We start from the raw sequence: 25,310 nt of genomic DNA on the forward strand, positions 1-25,310 counted from the left end.
TAGGAATAAGACTGCTGAATTTGTTCTAAAAAATTATCTATGCAGGTCTAAGAGGCATGCAAGGGCCCAGTGAGCCAGATAACTAGCATGATGGGAATTTGGCTTAATTTGATGATATCCTTGTCTCAAGGTTTAGTCACTAGTCATTGAAATATGTATGTGTAAATAGGTGATCCATTTGTTCATTTTAGTAAAAGAAGGACTCCAGGTTAAGCATGACTTTGTGATGGAAAACCTCTCAAATTGTATTAAAGTGTTTAGAGGAAAATTAAAATTATACTATGTATTTTTAATACGGCATATATTATACTAGAGAGTAAAATTACATTATAATATTCTCTCAACAACTTTGTGAGGTTTAGTCCTTATTCAACATAAAATGAAAAAATTGAAGCTCAGGATGAGTTTGTAAATTTTCTTAAGGTCACACATCTAGTAAGTGAGAGAGTGAGGATTTGAATCCAGAAGCAATCAATTTTAAAGTATATGCTTTTCTCCACTGAACATTTTTTGCCTCATCCATAACCTATAAAAATAGATTAGTGTGTATTATAAGACATAAGATGAATTTCTGTTATTTCTTGATGTAAATAATCTATCTCTAAATGATAAAAGCACGAGAGAACTTCCCACTGAATGAAAAATCCAGATTTTCTTTCTAAAAGAGTTATTTTAGTAACATATGGATAAATGAAAATTTCCCTCAAATATAAATCTTTTATTATTAGATTTACTTATTGTATCTTTCCTTCAAATAGCTCAACACATGTTTAATTTCAACATTGAAAGACCTGTTTGGCTAATTAGTTCATTACCTGTCTTTGATTTTAGAATGTGTCTGTGGATCACATTAGAGGAACTTGTGGAGTAGGTCAACGGGATATGCCACAGGTACCTATGACAGGGAGTAAAGACAATTACACACCAAAAGAATACTGCTGTGATTTTTCACATTGTCAGACTCGGACAGACTGTAAAAGGCACCTAAGTACCCATCATCCTTCATACCCACAGTGGTCCTATAAATTTTATAGGCTAAGACTAGCATATCCTTAAGTATGCAAAAAATTATTCCATGATAATTATAAAGCAGCAGCCATATCTACCTAGTTGAATTCTGCCACAAATAATTGTGTCATTTGCTGTCCTAATCTCATATCATAACAAATTCTGCTGTTTGTATGAGAAAGAAAATCCAATATTCCTTTCACAGTTTCAAAAACTGCCAGCCTGATGCTGATTCAAATAACTAAACCAAAGCTGTAGGGAAAGCCCTTAAGAGGTAAATAACTTACTCCAGTATGATTTTCTACTTATGCTTTTGTTCAACAGTACTACTCACATCCAACCTCTCAACTGCTGAATGACTGCAAATAAATAGTCAACAATACTACAGCTCAGGATTTGTAGGAGAGCTAAGTGCAGAGAGCAGAAAAGCAGAATGGATTAGAGGAAAAGTTCCCAGTTACTTTTCAATGGCCCTGCTGTAGTAAAGAAGAGAAATTGGCTATCTTTTTCTGATTAACTTTCTAGCAGCCTCTAGAATTCATTTCCTCTATTAAATCAAGTCATGTTAGCTATAATAATCCTGCACATGTAAAATCATGTGCTTGATAACACCAACAGGTGTAAAGCAGACAGAAGAGTAACTGAGATCTTTACACAAAAAGGTAAAAAAGGCCAGGCGCAGTGGCTCACGCCTGTAATCTCAGCACTTTGGGAGGCTGAGGCAGGCAGATCACTTAAGGTCAGGAGTTCGAGACCAACCTGACCAACATGGTGAAACCCCGTCTCTACAAAACAACAACAACAACAAAATTAGCCAAGCATGTTGGTACGTGCCTCTGTAATTCTAGCTACTTGGGAAGCTAAGACAGGAGAACTGCTTCAACCCAGGAGGCCAAGGTTGTAGTGAGCCAAAATTGTACCACACTCCAGCTTGGGCAACAGAGTGAGAATTTGTCTCAAAAAAAAAAAGATTGAAAAAAACTCCACATAGATGAATTTCTAAGACTTAATTGATTGGGATCCATCAGTGCAGCTTGGCTCCAGAAGAGAAGGGATTTTTCCAAATAAACAGATCTGGGGCTAGAGAGAGGGAGAGTAGCACTTCATGAGTTTGGATAGCCATGAATTAGCGGGCCATCATTTTACAAGAATTGTCTAAATACTGCCCCAGAAGGAGGAAAAATACAGATTATTGTAGTGGATCTTTGTTATTCTGGGTCATCCACAGTTTTGAACTCTCTCATCACACTTTGATAAGTTACAAAATTGTGAGTCCTGCTTTCCCAATAATGAAGCAGACATTAAATTATTCAGCCCTGTTTACCAAGCTGCAACTTGTGTAAGCTCTCTGAAGTTCAGACTTCAGAACAACACACAGAAAAAATAGAAGGATGCATACATAAGAAGTGACATAAGAGTTGGTTCCACTGGATTGGAAATGTGTAACTGATTAAACAAACCAGCCCCAGTAATTTTATATGTCAAAGATCTCTAATTGTTTCTGATTTCCAGAAAAATTCTAGCATTGACAGCTCAGTTCTTAGAAAACAAAATTATCATCATAAGAACCAGAAAATGTTCACCTGGATTATTTCATTTTAAATTAACCTCATTCATCTTATTAACAGAGCTAATAGTGAGACAGAGTAGGAAGGGGGCTTAGCTTCAATTCACTCCCACTAGAGCATTCTTTCCTGTATCCCCAGTGATCACAAAACCTACACCACTACCTCACTGATGCCATAATGTTTGAATCATGCCTCTTAATTTAATGTTTGAACCATTCCTTTTAATTCCAGGAGCTGGCCTTAGGAGATAACCAAGGTCATGGAGTGTCCTACTTAGGGAAGGAATGCTGACCAACTGATTTACAGCCTTGTTGCTTCTGGCCAGACTACCAGGTAGCCCATTACTCAAGGTAATTGTAGCAACCAGGTAATGCTTATCTGCCTACCTTATCCTTTATGTGCTTTGACCAGTCCAACCTGCATACCCTACCCCTGATACCTATTCTTTTGCCTAATGAAAAGGTTCTACCAGCTCTTTTAAAAATGCCAGTCAAGGAATTCTCTCTCTCTCTCTCTCTCTCTCTCTCTCTCTCTCTGCCTCCATTACGTCTGGGCATAAGCTCAAATGAAGCCTTCTCTGGGAAAACTCTTTTGGCCTCTTGTCAATTTCTATTGCATTGACGGCCCAAGAACCCATGGTTAGTAGCAATAGTTCAGAGAAATGTTTACAGTGTGTTACTTGATTTCAGTAGTCTTTACTAGGTTTTTTTCAGGATGGGCTGGTGAACAAGATGACAGTGTGTTTAATTGGATTTGCTTTTACTATTACTCATAACATCATATGTTTTAAGACATTATAGTTTATTACTGAAAAATGAAAGGCAACAGGAGACCTTAGCATCTAATTTATCACATAGGGGATATCTTTTCTCCGATGATAAGAAGCATTGTTGTCATACTTCCTAGGTATAGGCCAGTCACAAAGCTTATTAGGGCCCAGAAGTCAGTGCATTATGACATAAGTTTAACTAACCACCATTGGCATTAGAACTGGGGTTCTCAAGGCTGATGGAATCGCTAAGAATGGTGCTGCTGAACAAAGAAGTCTGGGTCATATGAAGCTCTTTAAATCTTATCAAGTCTACTTTAGGCCTTCGATTCCTATATGGAACTAGCCTCCTACAAAGTTGCCAGAGGAGCTGAGAGAAAGCTAGGGAAATGATGAGGAAACTGAGATGAGATAAGCTAGACCTAAAGAAGAAAAGCAGCCACCTCTCCTGCAGGGCCCTCCATTCAGGGTCCTCCTGGAAAACCCCCTGGAGGAAGCGCTCCTGTTGCAGTCGGAGTGAATGTCCGTCTTGTTTAACCACCAGCAGGGGGATTCCTTTCTGGAGAGTCCACGTAGTCATCATCTCTTTGACCTCTGCATTTTCCCCCAGAAAGGTGAGCTGAAATGACAGGTGACTATGATAACTCAAGAGAGAGGAGACAACCCAAAGACAGAGGGACAGAAACTTCCATCTCCTTGGATGCCAGAAATAAGGCTTGGAGAACAGAAGACTCGGGCTGCTATCTCAGGGAAGGGCAATCCAGGCAACTGGATGAGGGATGGCTATCCCAGGGCTGCTCTCTGACAATTACTTGAATTGAGGGATATATACAGGATTTCGTAGGGTTAATATATGGCAGGAAAAGCCAGTGAAAAGGGGGTTGAGACTGGAGTCTCTTTCCTGCCCCCTTTCAAAAACAAATAAACAAAATCAAACAAACAAACAAAAACCCTCTAATAACAGTAAAATCCAAGAGGAGTGGTATAAGAGGGAAATATCTGTCTTTAGGGAAGCTTTAAATATTTCAACAGAACAATTTTATATCAATAGAGGTATAGTGAATGGAGAACAAAACCTCTGGCTGCTGCGCTTCTAGTCTGGGTTTCTGATCACTGGATAATGCTGAATCTTCCTTTAGAAAACACAATTTAGGGCTGGGTGCAGTGGCTCACGCCTGTGATCCCAGCATGTTGGGAGGCTGAGGTGGGCGAATTGCATGAGGTCAGTCTGGCCAACATGGTGAAACCCTGTCTCTACTAAAAATACAAAAAAATTAGCCAGGCGTGGTGGTGTGCACCTGTAACCCCAGCTATTCGGGAGGCTGAGGCAGAGGAATTGCTTGAACCAGAGAGGTGGAGGTTTCAGTGAGCCGAGATTGTGCCACTACACTCCAGCCTGGGCAACAGAGCAAGGCTTTGTCAAAAAAAAAAAAAAAAAAAAAAAAGAAGAAGGATTAACATGACTCTTTTTTTAAATAAAAAGTTTTCCTTTTTTCCCCTGTGATGACTGACTTTCTTTTCTCTTTCCTGTAGTGATTCTATAACTTTCCAGAAGGAAAAAGAAAAACATATACTGTATTTCCAAACCTAACAGCATACTTATTTTGGCATTTTTCAGAGCTTAAGGGATGCCAATGCAGTAGTAACCACTCAAAAACATTTTGAGCTGATTTTTAGCTAGCAGTGGGGTTGTGGAAAAGCTGAACTATAACAATAAAAATGTAGTAGCAACAGCATCATCCCCCTAAATATCCCAAGCATTTCCCCTTCAGTTTTGTTTTACAGAAAATTGTGGGGACTCTTTCTCTCCAGCGTTTAAAAGGGACAGGTGGGCTACTCACTCCAGGTCAGGCTATTCCACAGATCTCTTCTACTCTTTGACTCTCTTTATCCTTACCATGTTACTTGTCATCTTGGGGTCCGAATGACAAACTCCACCAGATGTAAAATCACTTTCTAAACAACTCTACAAAACAAGAACAAAAGAGCACTGCCATGTAGGCATCATTACTTGGCTGAACATACACATTAGCCATGGATGCAGACATTTATTAAAAGAGCTGTATGAAATAATTCATCCAGACATGATGAACATGAAAATGATAAAAGAGGCATGCTTGCAGTGACCTAGGATAGAAGTTCACAAAAGTTATTTATTTGTGTTATATATATGCATGTGTAAAGTTTCCTTAAAAAGTTCAATAAAGTCAGTAACTGTTCTAAGGAAGAATCAATTTGTTGAATTTTCTATCCAATTCTTGTCTTTCCCTTAAGAAAGAGAAGGGTCTTCATTATGCATGTTACACATGCCCCTATTTAGCATGTAGGCAACTCTAGTACTATTAACTCTCCCCTGACATATTGCAAGTTCTTTGACAGTAGTGGAAACACCTTTGTTTACCTGGGTATTCCTACAGTGGCTATCACAACAGCATGTGATGACTGTACAATATTTCGAACTAACTGGGAATAAAAGAAGAATTAAGAAAAGTACCAATTTGGCAATCAACCTTGAATAACCAGTAGTTAAGGGCAACTGCAAATGAGAAAAAAATGAAGTATGTGCTAAGGCTCTCAAATGCCTTTAAATGATCTTATGAAAAATAACAGCAAAGAATTCTTCTCATTCTCAAGTTGCTATTGGCATGTATTAGAATTGACTTTATGTGACACAATGATGGGCAAGATATTTTCAGTAATTTATTATTTTAATACTACAGGGCCCTTTGGTATCAGAAGGGAGTTGGTTAAAATCTAAGACCTTTAGGGGAAGGTTGATGGGGGACTTTTCTTATAACTAGGAAGTAACTGTGATACAATTGAAAGAATAACTATTGGACTTGGAGTCAGAAGACAAATTTTAAGTACTGATTTTCTCACTGACTTGGTGACTTTGGGCAAATCTCTCCCTTAGTATCAGTTTTCTCATCTATAAGCATGGAGTAATGATGATTACTTTATCTCTTGAGATGATTATAAGCATGATGTGACAAAAAATAACATGGGAATTTATACTGCTGTACTAAAATGATCTGGTAACTGCTGGCCACATTTTCTTTCTAACTCCCACCCTCTACTGCCAGCATGCACACCAAATGATAGATTCTTCCGTGTTGGAGAGGGGCTAAACTGATGTCTACAAATATGCATACATGCACACACATATAGCAAGGGAGAGGGAAATGGAGAGAGATGAGAGAGAGAAGCAACACAATACTTGGTGTTGAGAAGCTTAAGCGGAAGCATGGAGAAAGAGTGTCTGGATCACTGACGGTGGGTGATGGAAATGGATAGTAAAGAGCATCTTTATATGTTTTTTGTTTGTTTGTTTGTTTTGTTTTGTTTTGTTTTGAGACAGAGTCTCACTCTGTCGCCAGGCTGGAGTCCAATAGCGTGATCTTAGCCCATTGCAACTTCCACCTCCTGAGTTCAAGTGATTCTCCTGCCTCAACCTCCCGAGTAGCTGTGATTACAGGTGCGCCACCATGCCTGGCTAATTTTTTTTTTTTTTTTTTTTTTTTTGTATTTTAGTAGAGATGGGATTTCACCACGTTGGCCAGTATGGCCTCGATCTCCTGGCCCCATGATCTGCCCGCCTAGGCCTCCCAAAGTGCTGGGATTACAGGCATGAGCCACCACACCTGGCCTATAAGTATTTTTATAAGTAAGAGCTATGTATTTCAATATGCCTCAGGATTTTCAAGAAATGCAAGTAAAAAATTAGAGCTGTGAAATAATTGTTGGTTGTTGGATTTTGTTTCTTTAACCACAAAATCACACATCAATTGGACCATAAGGGTGCTTTATAAGGGCACAAAAACACCAAATGAGATAATGAACATGAAAGTCCTTTTTATTCTTTAACTTTGATTCTTATTTATTATTAACTATTGTTGTTATTATTATTATTAATTATTATTATTATTATTATTATTATTATTGAGACAGAGTCTCGCTCTGTCACCCAGGCTGGAGTGCAGTGGTGTAATCTCGGCTCACTGCAACCTCCAGCTGCTGGGTTCAAGTGATTCTCCTGCCTTAGCCTCCCGAATAGCTGGGATTACAGGCAAGCGCCACCATGCCAAGCTAATGTTTGTATTTCTAGTAGAGACGGGGTTCCACAAATTGGCCAGGCTGGTCTCAAACTTCTGACCTGAAGTGATCTACCCACCTCAACCTCCCAAAGTCTTGGGATTACAGGCATGAGCCACTGTACCCGGCCATGAAAGTGCTTTTTAAATTGTAAACTGCTGCACAAATATTAAGCAATATTATTACTGTCCCTGGGACACAAGTGCTTATAAAAAAGAAAGAATCTCTTCTGTCTACAATGACTTGGGGTTCTTCTAATTACAGGTGTGAGTTCTCTGGGTCTAATGGTTCTATAAAAAATTATTTTCTTTGCAGTTGGAAATTTTAAAATATTTTAATAATTATTAGAATCATCTGAATTAACTGAATTTTTCTGCTTTGCCTTTCCTATGATCTACATGAATCCCAAAGACAAAGAGACCATGAGTTCTTTAATCAATCATTAACTACTTGTTAATCACTATTACAGGATCAGCACATGCTAGGTGCTATCACATTAAAAAAAAAAAGACTAGACACAATTTTTGTTCTTAAGCATATTATCATTATTGAACTAATAAAAACAATAAAAGAGGGTACTATTATGTGGAACAGATTATAAGTGCACTTCTAAGAATTTAGCAGACAGGCAAACGAATGAGAGCTGGAACAGTCTGTAAGGAGGAGGTGAAATCTCAGCTGGATCTTGAAAGTTGGGTGGCATTTGAATTGTTGGAAAGAAGAAAGGGCATTTCAGCTAGTAAAGGCACTAGAAATATAGGCACAATGATCCAGGGATTGAGCAAGATTTCTTCTTATGAGGGAGAAGATTAGTTTTGCTAAACAAATAATATACATTGGGGAATATGGTTGACAACCTTAAAATTTGCCAGAGATTAGATGCTATACAGTAGAAATGACAACATTTTAAAGATTTTGGATCAAGGCAACATAAAAATGTAGGATTAGCCATAGAAGAGAAACCAAAGAAAGTCAGGTCAAATAGTGAGCCCCTGGGGCCACTCCAGCATGACATCCTACTGTGATGTTAGAGGAAAAAGGGAAGTGCTGCCTTCTATGGACCATGACAACCTAGCAAGCAGAATAAATATGATTGACTGACAATATATAACTATAAACATTCACAATTATTCTGTTACTTTCTAGATTAAATAACAGTCTACCGTTACCCAACATATGACTTACATTTGACAGACTGCTCCACAAATCATCATTCTTAGCATTTCTATAGCTGAACTTCTTTAAGTACTGAATTATTCCTTTCTGGAATTTCTCCTCACCCAGAAAATCCTTGAGCATATTCAAAATACAAGCTCCCTTTAAAAAAAAACAAAACAGTTGAAAAAAGAGATAAAGAAAAGGGTAGTATGGTATGTTTTTAAAGGAAGCTTAAATTTTATGGAACATGTGTGATGTCTGAAAAATGAACAAATAAAAAGTGAAACAAGTAGCAAAAACAGGCACCAATGACCTAAACTGTTGATTTTATAGTCATTATTACATTTCTTCTGAAAGCAGAGCTTCCACCTGCACGTGATATTTACTACCTTGTTATAGGAAACTTCATCAAACATTTCCTGTATTTGAGTCGGAGTTTCTGCTGGTTTGGAGATAGGGCGGGATGAATTCAATGAATCTTTTGTAATTACTTCAAAACACACATTCAAAAAATGGTCATCCTAAACAAGGAGAAAAATGTTTAGTTTTAGTTTCTATTTGACACTGTAAAAGCAATAGAAAACACAGTAGGTTTAGTAAGATGTTCTTAGAGGTAAGATTTCAATCAATATTTCTTAGAAGATGTTTCTTTTCATTTATGTATTCCCCTTTCACCGTTTCTCTACTTTAAAAAGATACAAATCCAATATTCCTTCAGACATTGCCTGAATGTTTACCATGTACCAGCCCTTCAATACAGAAATAAAATAATGGTTTCCATTTACTGAATACTTGTTATGTGCCTAGACCTATCGTCTGCAATCCTGTCAACACCTCTGCAAGGGAGATGTAGTATAAGCATGCTACACGTGAGAATATATAAACCTTTGGCATTAAGCCACAAATTCAGTACTTACACCATAACAAGAAGAGCCTAAGTTTGAATCCATGTCTGTCTATAGTGTACTGGACTAAATATAGATCCTAAAGACCTCATTAACCATTACTAACCACCTTGATATGCAAATTTGTATAGTGTTCAGATCACTATATTTGTTTTTAAAAAAGACATGCCTGAAGAAATCCCTTCACACATTTTGGGGAAGCCAGCAGACCCTTTAATGTTGATTTCAGGTTACATGCCAAGAATTCTGTATAGTACCTAGTAGCCGTGGGCATTCCTGTGCGGATGTATACAAACAGTGTATACAACCCACATACACAGCTCTACATTTGTATTAGTTTGTCTTCTCTGTTTACAAACTTTGGGGTGACAGATTTATGTTGATTGTTTTCTAAAACTTTCAATGTTTCCTCCAGTTCTGTGATCTGTTTCATGTATCAAACAAAATGCCGTATGTTCAAAAACCACAACATTATGTAGTTTTTCTCTTTGACATTAACTTGAAATTTTAACAGTGAATTGATGATTCTTTACACCATATAGTATGATACACAGAATTGTGAACTTACAAATTGCAGCTCTGGATATGTAGCATTAACAGCAATAAGTTCCATGTAATTTGCAAAACCTTCATTAAGCCAAATATCATTCCACCATTCCATGGTGACCAGGTTGCCAAACCACTAGGAGATAAAAACTCAATGTTACTAGAAGTTAAACAAATAAAAGTTATTAACTTTAGCAAAAAAAAAAGTTACTAACTTTTTTTATTACTTAGGATCTCTCTTCTCCCTTTGCTACCCTTTTCTCTTTGTACAGTTTTCTTCTACTGATTTTCTTGCCTTCTTATTCTCACCACCACATTTTTGCTTGATTTTCTTTTTTCTTTTTTTTGTATGTTCTCAATGCTCTTAACTCTTCGACTTTCATTCTATCTGCCCAACATTTCCTAGCGATTAGATTTAATATTAAGAAATAAAATGGAACACTTTGTGGAGGTATTTTTTTTTCCTGCACAATAAGAACAATCTCACCTTGTCCTTGATATATGATGATGTTCAAGGGAAAAATATAAACCCAAGTGTCCTGGGTGAAGTTATATTTTTATATTAAGTAGCAGGTACTTAGGAGAATCATAAGAATTCATTTAGGGCTCTCAGATTGTTATATAATATTACTGAAGAGCAAATTCTGTTGTTAGCCTCTGCCCCTGACTTACTTCCATGGGCCACTAGAAACAATAAAGGTCTAAGATTTAAAATATATACAAATAAAATAAAAAGGATGCATAAAGATAATCGACATATTTACCCTTTACCTATATTTGATCTGTATTATACATTTTAAATATTACTATTCTTTTATATGCTTTTATATTTTATTTATTTAGTCTGTATGCCTAATACTGTACATCTAGTGTATGTCTCTAAAATTGCAATCTCTAGAAGGACCAAAGCTTCAACAATAAGATTCTAAGATTCAGAAGAGCCTGGTTATAGTTACAGAACAGAAAATTATAAGTCTGTAGCTTCTAGAAACCGTTTAAGCACTATGCCTTTTCTGACAGCCTTCAGATTACTTTACAAGTGGACACCAACTTTCTGAAGGGCATTCATGGAAAGGGAGAGGCGTTTCCTCAATTTGAAAACTGGTGAATATAAGAAGTACAGGATAAACTGACTCTGGTCACTTCACCAGTTAGTAAAACTAGTTTATTTATTCATTCAATAAATACCTATGGAGAAACTACTGCATTCCTGGCACCATGCCATATGTTAGAAATACAAAGATGTATATAATATAGCCACTGCCTCAATACAAATGATGGAGGTCAACCAGTAGACAAATAAATACAGTAAAGCAGGTGCTAAGATCAATGTCTTTGCCAGGGACAGAGGGGATTCTAGGAGGAAATAAACAGTTTTGCCAGGACGGTGTTCATTTCCTGAGCCTTGCAAATAGTACTCAGGTATGTTGAATATCAGGTACCAGGAGCAAAGGCAGAGTGATACAACCTGTCATGCTCAGAAAATGGCAGATAATCTTGGATGGCTAAAATTTAGGTGTAGGCAAGAGATGAGGCTGGAGAGGTAAAAAGGAGCTGGGTCATGGGGACCTTGTATGCCAGTCTAAGACAGTTGGCATTGGAGAATCCTTGCCAGGATTATGCACAGAGTGACATGTTAATATGGTCATCAATGAGAAGACAAAAAAATGGGGGCAAAAATTCCAGTGCTGTTTGCTGCTTCAGCACTTGACTGCATCTCCGTGGAAGAGAAGCTATTAAAGGGAGGGCCAGAGGGAGCGTGGAGCCTCAGAGGTAGAGCTCACAGAGCACTTCCCTACAAACAATGGGCAGAAAGAGAGATCCCCAGACTCAGTTAAGTGCTTTAGAGCTCCTGGTGACTCATGATCAAAACACCTAAAATGAGCCAGTGGGGAGATTCTGAACCAGAGGAAACAGCCCATGTGTTCTCGAAGCACAGTGCTGAGCATGGCTCTCTGTGTAATGGAGTATTTAGTTCACTGGTTTAAAGAACAAGTCATTATTGTGGTGATGATAAAGGATAAAGTTAAAATGTTTTAAATAACAGATTTTACCAGATTCTACAATGGAATGGTATTTGCCCACTTGGTGAAAGATAATTTTGGTGCCTTTAATAATTTACTGCATTACTGAGAGTTTTCAGAAATGAAAGAGGGAATAGTCTGCAATCTCTATAGACCTAGCTTTACAATTCCACATTTGTAGGTAATACAGTGTTGATACATGGCCCTAAGATATCTTATTCCATAAGAAACAGTAGTATTTCTTGTAGATGTAGTGGCCATTGTCATCATCATTAATAACTAATACTTGTTGAGTGCTTACTATGTGATCTGCACACTTTCCCTATCCATAATCCTCACAACAACTTTATGAAACAGAACTGTTATTAATTTCATTTTATAGATGGGGACATTGAACTTCAGAGAGTTAGGTAATGTGCCCAGGATCATCAGCCCATCAAGTTTCACTTGAAGTATTTCATTATGGCCATATAAGCACAGGTTCCAACTGAAGGAAGATTGATTTTGCCCTAGATTGGAATGTCAGAGTACCAGGGGATATAAGGAGAAATATTTTTAGTAGAAATCTTTATTTGTAAGGTTTCCAATTCTGTGCTTCATGTGTCTGTATAGTCACTTCCCTTCTTTTCCCAAATGACATTTGAAGGCTTTGCTTTGAAAGGTTTTAGAGGATAAATTTAATGGCTACTTCTTGTGATAAAATTCCAGCATGCACACCACAGTTCAGAGACTGAGTACTCTGCTACTTGACATGTTGTATTAGGTTTGGTAATCTCTAAGTTCCCCTCTAGAGGTAAATGAGTTGATTTATTTTGTTTCAGAAAGATTGGTGGTGTTCTATATAATGTTATTTTGAACTGATATCGAGATAATGTCTTGAGTGCCAAGTACCTGGTGTGCCAGTTCATGGGCTATGACTTTGGTGACCCACAGTTTATCAGAAGCAGAAGAGGTCTTGGGGTCAAAAAGCAGTGACGTCTCCCTATATGTAATGAGGCCCCAATTTTCCATGGCTCCAGATGCAAAGTCAGGAATAGCAATCAAATCTAAGAAATAAGAACAACCACAGTTGATTTTTATGGCTCCCACACCAGAAATAGAATTTGCTCCCTGCTCAAATACACTATGATCCTTTAAGTATATGTAAGCACACTTTTTGAAAACATCAAGAATATCTTAACATTGACAGAGTGCCTTATAGTTGTGCTGAAAATAATCAGTGCCCATTATCAAGTGGAATAAGTTGTACAAAGAGTTTTGTAGATGAAGTAACATATTGACATTTAACCATTTTCTTCCTGAAAGTGCTGAACTCTGAAAATATTTTGGGTGCCTTACCGCCAAGAAAATAATTTATTTAAAAACAATCATTGTATTTTATGTTAGTACTGCTGAAAACTTTAAAAAAAGGTATAAAATAATTTCTAATATGTTTGAGATTCATGAAAACATATAATGAACTCATTTCTAGAAAAAACAAAAAGATACATGATTTTAATTTCAGGATAATACCTCTTATGGCCATCTCTATAGTCAATATTTTGATTGATATTTCTAGCACATACAGCCTCTATTATAAGCACATGTCCTTCTAAGACAGTAGAGGAAAAAAGCTCTGGGCAGCATTGATTCTTTCTGACTTCAATTTCCTTTTCAACACTGATATTTCCTCTACCTCTTAAGAAAGTGTCGTGGGGGGGGGAAAGTGCAACCTAATCATCTTTAAACAACTCAGGTATAATGCATTAATTTGCATTATGTGTATGTGTGTGTATATATATACGGTATATGTGTGTGTATATAATATATATATACCTGTATGTGTGTGTGTGTGTATATACACACACACCTGTATATATATACACATATGCACATATATATATACATAAACAGGTATATGTATATGTGCATTGTTTACTATCCTTTGCTAATGATTTCACGTAAGCTAAAAAATTTCTGGCTAATATTTAGTCTTTGAATTCTGCTAGCTAAAATGTTCTGTTTAGCTGGAAAAAAAAGATAATTTTTTAAAAGTTCAAAATGAACCAAGTCACTTGGCTTATAATTACATTGTCTGGAGTTAATACTGGTTAATTCTAGTAGATTAAAAACAAGTATACATAACACAATCAAAAACCAAATTAGCACTAATAAAGATTAGTATTCATTAGCACTTCAAATGTGGGAATGACTTTTCTTCTAAATTGCGTTGCTGATTTTATAGTAGTGGGACTTACATCTGCTCTATTTTTTTCTTAAGCTGCATGTTTCTTCTCTGTTAGTCTTAAAGGTATTTCATATGCTCTTTAAGACTGCATTTTTCAAGAACATGCATTAATATGGTTGATGGTTGTTATTAATCTTTCCTTGACTTTTGACCTAAAGTACAGCAGTGAATTATGTATAAGTGGGATTTAGTGTATCTGACCTAAAGGGTATGTAGAATCTGCAGGTTAATAATAGAATAAGACTCAGGAACTATCGAAATAAGCGCCTGGATATAGCTTTTAATTTTTTTAAGCCTAGAACTGTATGCCAATTGAGGGTCCCTTTTAATTTATGTAAGGAAAATGCATTGGAGTTGGGGGCAAGAGGTGAGAAAGGACAGGATAAGAAGTATATCCTAAATTCCAAAGGAAAAAAAATTGTTTTGTCACTATCAGAAACCCCAAGCACTAATCTTTATATGTTATGAAACTTTCTTCACAGTTTTTATATGCTCTACAACAGGGGTCCCCAACGCCGGGGCCGCAAACCAGTACCTGTCAATGGCCTATTAGAAACTAGGCTGCATGGCAGGAGGTGAGCGGTGGGTGACAGAGCATGACTGCCTGAGCTCTGCCTCCTGCCAGATGAGCGGTGGCATTCGATTCTCATAGGAGCATGAATCCTATTGTGAACTGCTCATATGAGGGATCTAAGTTGCGTGTTCCTTATGAGAATCTAATGCCTAATGCTCTGAGGTGGAACAGTTTCACCCAAAAACCATCCCCCCAACCTTCGTGAAAAAATTGTTTCCACAAATCTGGTCCCTAATGTCAAAAAGGTTGGGGGTCGCTTCTCTATAACATTCTAAAAATAACGTTTTTATTTTTTAAGATACAAAATTAAAAGCAAGATAGACTATGAGTATCATCTCGTGTAAACACCTACTACCACACCCAGATGATCTGTTTCCTGCAATTTTTTTTTAATCTCTTCCACAGTCTTACCATCCAACCTCAGTGCCCAATATAGATAACAGATGGAGGCACAGTTTTCAGTTCTCTCTCTACATAAACTTTTGATAACTTTTATAAAAGATTGCTAACCTTGTACAAATAGGGTATAGCGATTCCTCCCGAAATCCCTCTAATTCTAATATGCAATGCATGCGCGCGCGTGGGTGTGTGTATTTTTAAATGGAAAATCCATTCTCTAATCAGTGCTGCTGGGGCATAGAAGAGCAGCATGATGGGAGGTGTGTTTCCCTCCCATAGAAGAGGAACATAATGGGTGAGAGCCTTGATGTCCGCCACAGGGAGCCACAGCATCACTGTGGTAGACAAATATTCCAAAAGCTTTCCTGTGATGAACTCTTGGACATATAGACCCTTATTTTGAACAGAACAGTCACTGTTTTCCTTCTCTTTTTCTCCCCATCTCTTTCCAGGGCCCTCTACCTGGCTTCCGTCCCAGCCTCCAGTGTGTGCCCTTTCTGATTGGCCTGGGAAAGAGTGCAATGCAGATATGTTAGCATTAAACCTGATAAAAGAATACAGAAATGATCCACACTACTGGGGCATCTCGTAAATATTTTGTTTTCTATGATCAAGAATCATCTCTGAGGAACAAATTATTTTTTCCTGGGCTAACTGAATTCCTCAGTGCTCATTTAAGTCCCACAGAAAGAGAAAGAGGGAAGAAATCAAAGCGAGTTCTATGAGCAAAAATGAAGACAATAATGTGGAATTTGAACATACCCAGTTTGGGGAGTGGATAGTTGATATCAAAGTACTTTTCATAAAAATCAAGTAGCTTCAGTGACGCCTGCAAAGCATAATGTGTTTGATTCCGTTTGTCTGGGGATGCATAGATGGACACCTGGGAAATGTGGATCAGAAGAGGTTTTTGAATGACAGCTCCCTGGCAAAATTCCATTCCTGATAACCCTCTCACATAGAAAAGCAGACTGCATCTTTTTAAGAAAGTATTAAGATACCATTAAGCATGTTGTCAATAAGGATAAGAGTTTCTGTGACGTATTAAAGCAAGTCAGTCTTGAAAATTACAAACACCCTGGATCTTCTATTACAATCCATTTCCTCAGTGCTCATCTGTAACTTTCAAATCATATTAACCCATCGTATCATAACCCAAGTATATCATAGAGATGAATCCACTTGAGTTCATCTCTATGATATACTTTAGCACTTGACAACTAGCTTTCCAAAATAATGACCACAAACACAATTCAAATAAAACATAGGTTTCTTCTAGACCTACGTAGGGAAGCCATGAAGAATTTATTGGATCCGCCGTCTGTCAAGTTTGCTTTAAACTAAGAAATGCTCAAATATGTTCAATGGCTCCCCCAAAGAAACTAGCTATCAAGTAGAAAAAATAGAATTAGATTCAAATTTTATTGCCTTCCAAGTATAGGGCTACTTTTATTTCATGACCCACTTTTACGCTTTGAATTAACTGAAGTCCTTCAAAACTTTTATGTGGAGAAAATGTAAATGGCCACCATTTTTTTTTGACAGTTTACCAGGCACTGTGCTGAATGCTTACACATAAAATCTAATTTAATACTTGCACCCACTCCATGAAGCAGATGCCATTTTATAGATGAAACAATAAAAACACATAAAGATTTAGTAACTTGCTCCTGATCACCCAGGCTGAAAGTTGTAGAGCTGGGATGTGAATCCAAAGAGGCTGACAGGAACCTGTCCTCTGAAGTGCCATTCACCTCCTGCACATCCATGTCTATGCATATATATATATAAGTGCAGAGGTGCCATGATGTGTATGTGTAGCTACACAACTCATATATCTACCTATTCATAAACATAATACGTATGTAAATTGTAATAGATATTTTATACCGATTTTTTTTTCTTTTTTTTTTTTTTTTTGAGACCAAGTCTCACTCTTGTCACCCAGGCTGGAGTGTATGGCGCGATGTCAGTTTACTGCAACATCTGCCTCCCAGCTTCAAGCAATTCTCCTGCCTCAGCCTCCTGAGTAGCTGGGATTACAGGTGCCTGCCACCATGTCTGGCTAATTTTTGTATTTTTAGTAGAGACAGAGTTTCACCATGTTGGCCAGGCTGGTCTCAAACTCCTGACCTCAGGCAATCTGCCAGCCTCGGCCTCCCAAATGCTGGGATTACAGGCATCAGCCACTGTGCCCGCCCTATACCCATTTTTCAAAAGCATTATTTTATAACTCTTTAAAGATGTTTTTATGTCTATAATTTGGTCCCTTGGGATAAGAAGTTCTTTTTTATTTATTTAATGTGTCCACTGATGTTTGCAAATATTTAACTACAAAGATAATCATTAGGTATTGTAAGTTTTTGCAAACAATGAAGACTCTAAAAATTATAAAGACCTTTTTCATTGAGGGAAAAAAGTTAAAAAAAAACAGTGGGAAACGGTCGGGCACGGTGTCTCACGCCTGTAATCCCAACACTTTGGGAGGCCAAGGCAGGAGGATCACCTGAGGTCAGGAGTTCAAGACCAGCCTGATCAACATGGTGCAATCCCATCTCTACAAATAAAAATTAGCCAGGCATGATGGCCCGTGCCTCTAATCCCAGCTACTCAGGAAGCTGAGGCAGGAGAATCGCTTGAACCCAAGAGGTGGAGATTGCAGTGAACTGAGATTGCATCATTACACTCCAGCCTGGGCAACAGAGTGAGAATCTGTCTCAAAAAAAAAAAAAGTGGGAAACCATATACATGTCCAAAAATAAGATGCTGATTTTAAAATCCTTATTAAACATCCATGAAATATTAATCTAATATTATTTAAAATATTTAGTGACATTCAACTTTTATGGCATATTTTCATGAAAAATGGGTTAAAATAGTCAATATACTATTTTGCAAAGGGTATATGTGTGTGTATGTGTGTGTATATATATATACACTTTGAAAACTACCTTTACATATATATAGTCAGTAAATACTGTTACTATGTACACCCGTATATGCTGACATACATATAGAAAATATTTGGAAGGCTTCCATAAATATTATCAGTAGTTGTATCTTGGTGACAAGACTATGGATAATTTTTAATTTAGTTTTTTATCTGTCTCTTTTTGTAATATAAACATAATACTTTGATAATAAGGAAAAACATGAGAAAATAAAAGTTCATTGCTCTCAGGACACTTTTCTGCACTGAGTAGAAAATTAGAACTCAGTCTCACCTTGACTCCTGATGAGGTGATGCCACTCACAGAGTGGAAATCACAAACAATGTAGGCTACAAGGTATGTACTCATTTTTACAGTAGTTTCAAAGTGATCTTCCAAAAGACCTCCTTCAAGTTCAATTGTCTTAACCTACAGAAACGAAAAGGAATAATCAGTACTTGAAAACTGGAGTATTTCACAACCATGCCTATGACTTATGTCAAGTGAGTTAGAGGCAAGCCTGATACTCTAAAGGACAATCGATGACCTCCTAGGAGAGCAATGGCCTCTCCTAGTATTCTGTGGCCTCTCTTACCTCTATTGCTTTTACCCTGGCACTCTGTTGAAGACACAAAGCCCTGCTTTTGAGATCCCCAAAGCACAAAAATGCCAAATCTCATTTTGTTGATTGAAAGCACTAAAATATTAGATATTTCTGTTTTCTTAAAATGCAATAATCTCCAACCCTGCATCAATTCAACTTCTGGGCTTTTAAGTAAAATGCCAGATAATGGCGCCTTTCCCTTTGTTGTACAAGAAATACACCTCTGTGGAAAAAGGAAACAGGAAGTGAAACTGAACTAGAGGCCTCACATTGTCTTTTAAATCTCTTATGTGGGTGTGAGGTTGGTGTTATTTCTCAGGTGAGGAAACAGAAACTCAGAAACGTTCACAGAATTGTTGGAGATCACATGGCTAGTTCCACGGTAGGACCAAGATGTGGATGGTGACCAGCGTGTGATTTCAAAGATGATGCTCATTCTCTCACTTGCGGCATGACAGCTTGAGTCATGGTCTTATTTTATCTTTGCTTCATTGATTCAGCAATGAAAGCAATCAGGCCAAGGAGGTCATTAGTAATTTAAGCTTCTGCCCATCTCCTGAGGAAGCAGAAGCTTTTCAGCCTGCAGTCTCGTCAGCTGCATCCATCAAGATCACTGGGTAATGACTAAATTCCATCTTCATTTGGTCTGGGCAGCTTGTCTCAGAGATGGTCTTCACCATAGTACAATACCCCCAAATACTGAATGGGTATAGATTCAAAAATCTGAAAACATTTTCTTCAAGCTAGTCACAACTCTTAGACAGGCTCTTCCCCACCTCTATCCTTGAGCCCTTTCTGGGAGTCAGGCTTGTGATGATGCCGACTGCAGCTTATTAAGCATATTTGACATGTTGGAGAAGATTACAGTTTGCTTTGGTGAGAGAAAATAGCTTGAAGCATTATCATAAATTATCTAGTCTACTTCGATGGCAAATGTTTTTGCTATTAAATTCTACAGAATTAAATTTTACTGAATTCTATTTGAAATCTATTTCTAAGTTCCAATAAAGAAGAAGGTACTGACCAAATACTCTAAGAAAGGTAGAAGTATATACAGGGCTGTACTTTTTTAAAACTCTATCCAGTAGAATTATATACAGGGCTGTACTTTTTTAAAACTCTATCCAGCAAATTAATTTTCCCCAACAACAGTCTCTGTTTTTAGGAATCTGATTCAACCAACGTTCTCTGGATATCCACTCCCAGCAAAGGAGATGCTGTCTTATGGTGGGGACTGAGAGCTAGGGTATTGGTGGTCTTCTGACCAAACTCAGCAGCAAAACCATTTAGTCAAGTGTGTGGAGGGGTTACTGGTGGAGGGGTGAGGCTGTGAGACTATGGGGAAATCAGTCTGGGCTACTAGAAGGCTGATGGCAGAGACGGTTAGGAGGCAAATGGGTGTTTGCTATGGTTTATTCCCCCCAGATGAAGACGATATAGTCCATGGAAGCTGAGTTTTGTTCAGAAACCTGGAGTGACCCATGTAGATTAACATTGCCCTAAATGGACGTGTATGGAGTATTAGTGTAAGTTCTTCCGGGATGGTGATGTAAGCTCCAAGTACAAAACACTGGTTGCTAGACAAGGATTTAGCTATTTTCTCAATACCAGCAGAACTTTACTGGCATAGTAATTGTCACCAGTGAGTATGTATTTCCTTAAAGGATGAAAGAGACAAATAAGTGTCCAAAAGATATGCTGCCTCTACTAGCACTTGGGTGCCTCCTCGCTTCTCTTAAATCCTGCATTCTTAACTAAGGAAATTGAGAACTGAGTGTGTATTGTTTCTTCCCACCAGTCTATATAACCCAGCTTAGGTGCTACAACAGTTATCTAGAGAGTATGATTGTGACATTACTTCAGTTCTCCTTTTTTGACTAACCATGCGAGTCTGAGTTGGTCAATGTTTATAAGAAGCAGAATGTTAAATCAGTATTCGCTGAAAAGGGCATGATCCAGCGAGCTGCTGCAGTCAACTGGGCAAAGTAGAGATTCAAGGACCTTAGAAAATATTTTCAAAGTGTTTCCTTCTTTTCCTTGAACATGAGAAATTACTGGAGATTTCTGAGATATAAATTTTAAATTCTAGCATAATAATGATAACAGCAATTTATGTTTGCATTCTATTTTTATGAAAAGGGCTGTGTTTTTACTTTACCCACCATGATTATTCAGATAAAAAATTATATCAATAAAAAACTTCCAGGAAAGCTACTTCAATGGTACACTGTCTTGAAATGAACATGCTGTTGGAAAGATGTAATTGTGTACATGAGTGATGTCCTAAGTTGTATCAAAGTAGCAAATTGTTGCTACCTGAAAATGAAGGGCTAATTAAACTGCTATCTAGTACAATCACAGAAAAACTGAGCTATGGGTCCCATGGAGGTTTGCCACTTTTTCCTTTGGTCTGCTCTGCCAGTATTTCAAAGCAAACGTCTTTTCCAGCAGTAAGTAGAAATCTGGGGAGATGCAGCACCTAGATTATGGGCTCATTTCTCTCCTGCATCTGTAGAGGCAGAGAGGAAAACGGGCGTGCGGCCACTTGCTGGCTGTGGATGACCTGCTGCCTCCTGTGCTCCACCTTTCTGAAGTGCTGTCAGGAAAGCTTCTATTTTTGTTCTACTTTCCAAGCAGTGTTACAGAAATATTTTACATTTTGTTCAACAGCACAAATGGCAAGCACATCATTAGTGAGGAAGTATCAAACAAGGAAAATGGTCTACGGTGTCTTCCAGAGTCTCTGCATTTTGAGTACTAATATGAGCCAAATAAGAGTCCCAAAGTTCTCTTCCAATTAAAAAAGTTGTATAGGCCCGGCGCTGGGGCTCACGCCTGTAATCCCAGCACTTTGGGAGGCTGAGGCAGGCGGATCACCTGAGGTCAGCAGTTCGAGACCAGCCTGACTAACATGGTGAAACCCCGTCTCTACTGAAAATACAAAAAAAATTAGTCGGGTGTAGTGGTGAGAGCCTGTAATCCCAGCTACTTGGGTGGCTGAGGCAGGAGAATCACTTGAACCTGGGAGGCGGAGGTTGCAGTGAGCCGAGATCATACCATTGCACTCCCACCTGGGCAATAGAGTGAGACTCTGTCTCAAAAAAAAAAAAAAAAAAAAAAAAAAAAAAAAAAAAAAAAAAAAAAGTTGTATAATCACAATTAATAATTTTCATATATAAATTGAAGAATTACTTGTGAAACTTAAAAGAGGGGATTTCTAAGTTCCATCACAGACTTCTAGATCAGAATTTCCTGGATTGGGGTCCTGCAGGGTCCCTGAGGTCCTTGCCACTGCAAAAGGGGTCTCTGGACCATTAGCAGTGGCATCACCTGGGGGCTTGTTAGAAAAGCAGAGCTTTGAGCTTTACCGCAAGACCTCCTGAATCAGAATCTGAGTTTTAGCAAGATCCTCACACCATTAATCTGCACCCTAAAATTTGAGAAGTGCTGCTCTAGGAGATTCGGAATTTCATCCCTGGCCAAGAAACATTGATTTAAGATACTGTTTCCATATGAACACAAAATATAAATCATTTTGCTTGGGGAAAAAAAAAAAAGCTCTGTAACAATGCCCCAAACCGAATGATGTTAAAGTCTAGATTGAAATTATGATGACTGATTGATAGACAGACAGACAGATAGATGGATAAATAGATAAAAACAAATTAATGGCTGAAATCCTGAAAGTAATTTTAAAAAACAAACGAAGACTGAGTCTCAACTTGAGAACAATTTCTAAAAGTTTCTGTAAGTGGAAATACCTTTGGCATGTTGGATAGTGCAGTATGCCTGCTCTCTCTTCGTATCTTGATTGAAAAGTTGGCTTTGAACAACGGTTCATCAAAGCAAGGGAAAGCCATGCGTGCCTGGGTTGGCTCAAAATCTGTTACTGCAAGTATTCTGTGAAAAGACCCACCCCCAGCCAAAATGCATAAGTGAAATCAAGAAGAGAAATGAATCTGTACATTTAGCAAACAGCTTATCAAACCTGGGGGTAATAGACTTGATTTCTCAAACTGCAATCTTTGTGAATCTCAACTGTCTCTTTGAGGAAAATGAAGGTAAAATCTTATTTAGCAGCCACCAGTCATGAGCAATGCCCTGTTCTGGGAACCCTAATTACACTATTTCGTTCATACTCAGGTCAAACAAGGATATTGAGGCTCAGACAACTTGAACGACCTTAGCAGGATCCGTGGCCAGTAAATGACTGAGATAGTACACATGTTGTCTACATGGCTTCAAAATTGACTAGGAAATTAAACGTTCAGTACCGTCTCTAAACCTGAAAGGGCCTCAGCAGACATTTGAGTAATTGTGTACATGAGTGATGTCCTAAGTTGTATTTCCAGGAAGCAGATCCTGACTTACTGAGAACATCCTGCCAGGAGAAACAGGTAAGGGAGTGAAGGAAGCAGGACAGGGAAAAGGGAGAAGCCAGGCAAGGGTTGGACAGGCAAAGTTCCAGCATCAACCTGATTCCCAGGTTGCTCTGGGATGCAAACTACACCTTCACATGTCCCCCACTGGAGGCAAGGAGCTGGGCTTTCATATTCTTGTACCATTGTTGGCTAACGATCCCTCTGTTGCACCTGTGCCCCCAGGTACTTCTAGTTCTCTCTGCTTGGCACTCTTCAGACGATGATAGGTATAATAGATATATACTCTGACAAACTTCTCTTCCCCAACACCTGGATATGTCTGAAACTGTACGGTTGCAGATTTACTCCTTGGAGGTTAAGCTTCAATTAAGAAGTGAATCTGAAGAGCAGATTTTAACTGGAAAAGGAAGGGAGAATAGAATAGCTCAAATAAGAGGGAGAGAGAGATCAGGAGGGCAAAAAGAGAAGCTGTTGGCATATTTTACTTCAGCTTACTTTATTTCTATGCCACAGGCTGGGAAACTGAGACTAGGGATGTAAATGATTCACTTGTGGCCTCAAGGTTTTATTTGTGTTTGGTAGCAGTTTCTGCGAATGTAAAGGAATTCTAAGTGGCTGGAATAATTTTCACTCACATGAAATTTTGGTTGTAATGAGTCTACATTGAAAAAACAAAAAAATTGAATCTTTGTTGCTTACATGATTAATTTGAGCTCTACAGGCAACATGTGACTTTCTGCATCTCAAAAGAACCACCATCAACTGAATTATTTGTGTATTTTAGATGAAGAAGTGAGGAAGAAAGAGAGAGAGAAAGAGAGATTCACAAGATTCAATTGACATTGTGCAGTACATTATCATACATGTCAGCCCTACTAGGTGACTGAGTATGAGGGGAACTGACTAATCAACCATAAGAAGCATCAGGAATAGCCTGCGTTTAATCATGGGAGGCATGCTGGAAATCTCTCCAGCTTTACTCCAAATATCTCCCCATCTCATCTCCCACAGCCCCCAGAATAGTATCCCTAAGATGTATGTCCTTTGGATGGGGCCTTCGGCATTTGAAAAAAATGAAAAAAGCCATCATTGTTTACGTGGTACCTTAGTGAGAAGAGGTTGATACTTTTCTGATCCAATACTATGCTGAGCCTGAGAACAAGTCCCTGAGGATTGTGGCTGCAATGAGGGGAAGTGTCACCAAGGGAATGTGGAAAGAGATGAGCCTGGGGAAGAGCTGTCCTACGTGGATGGCTGGAGTCTGTGCAGTGAGCACCCAAGGGGAAGGGAAGAGCAGGTATGTAGTAGACACAGTTAGTTGCTTTCCTGGTGCCCATTCCCCTTCCTTGGTTCCAGTGGAATCCTGATTTTATTCAGGAAGGCAGCAAGTCCAGATAAAGGAGTTACTTCTTCAGGCTCCCTTGTGACTTCATGAGGCTGCAACTCATTCTGGCCTAGCAGAAGTCGTTGGGTGCGAAATCTTTGTAAAGAGTGTTAGATTCAACTAGAATGTTTCTTTTTGCCCTTATCTCTCCCCCATGTCCCCCTTCTTCCTGCCTAGAATGTGGACTTGATGCCTAGAGGTGCAGCAATCATCTTGCAAGTATTGGGAAGAAAGCCATAGGATGGCTGAGCAGAAAGACAGAAGGAGCCTGGGTCCTGGAGACGCTGAACAGCACTACAGCAGCTCTGAGCTGCTCCACTTCTGCACTTCTTGTTGCATGAGAAAAATATACCTCTGTGTGGTTAAGCCATGGAATTTAGTTTTCTCCAAATGGCAATTGAACACAATTCATATAACGTCAGAGTGCACTGAGCCAGACTCCTCTTACCTCCCAGATGGATCCTGGCCCTGGGAAACCAAACCGTCCACTCTATGAAGCATCCTTGATTCTTCTCTTTCCCTCACCTCACATGACATGTCACCTCACATGTCAGCAATCTCTGTTATTTTGCCCTCCAAAATAACTGCCAAGTTCAATTGCTTCACTCCATAAGCACTGTCACTAGCCTGTCCCAAATTAGCATCACTTCTTACCTGAACTACTGCAGCGACCTCCCAAATGATTACTCTGCTTCTCTATAACATACCCTCAACATAGACTTGATCTTTTTAAAGCATAA

General features: G+C 38.4%; 1 protein-coding gene across 2 annotated transcripts in view; it reads right to left on the bottom strand.

The window, feature by feature from the left end:
• Positions 1 to 25,310, bottom strand: part of ERAP2 (endoplasmic reticulum aminopeptidase 2) — a 58,703-nt gene that overhangs the window by 28,101 nt on the left and 5,292 nt on the right. For both annotated transcript variants that reach the window (XM_050795387.1, XM_050795386.1), the window contains exons 3-12: positions 22,566 to 22,704; positions 18,495 to 18,629; positions 16,033 to 16,153; positions 12,962 to 13,116; positions 10,069 to 10,182; positions 8,985 to 9,116; positions 8,623 to 8,754; positions 5,243 to 5,311; positions 3,789 to 3,964; positions 816 to 895 (exon numbers count right to left, since the gene is read on the bottom strand). In XM_050795387.1, coding sequence (XP_050651344.1) covers positions 816 to 895; positions 3,789 to 3,964; positions 5,243 to 5,311; positions 8,623 to 8,754; positions 8,985 to 9,116; positions 10,069 to 10,182; positions 12,962 to 13,116; positions 16,033 to 16,153; positions 18,495 to 18,629; positions 22,566 to 22,704 — 1,253 coding nt within the window. The remainder of the gene's footprint in view (positions 1 to 815; positions 896 to 3,788; positions 3,965 to 5,242; positions 5,312 to 8,622; positions 8,755 to 8,984; positions 9,117 to 10,068; positions 10,183 to 12,961; positions 13,117 to 16,032; positions 16,154 to 18,494; positions 18,630 to 22,565; positions 22,705 to 25,310) is intronic.

Source organism: Macaca thibetana, chromosome 6 (genome assembly GCF_024542745.1).
Source record: "Macaca thibetana thibetana isolate TM-01 chromosome 6, ASM2454274v1, whole genome shotgun sequence".
Taxonomy (NCBI): domain Eukaryota; kingdom Metazoa; phylum Chordata; class Mammalia; order Primates; family Cercopithecidae; genus Macaca; species Macaca thibetana.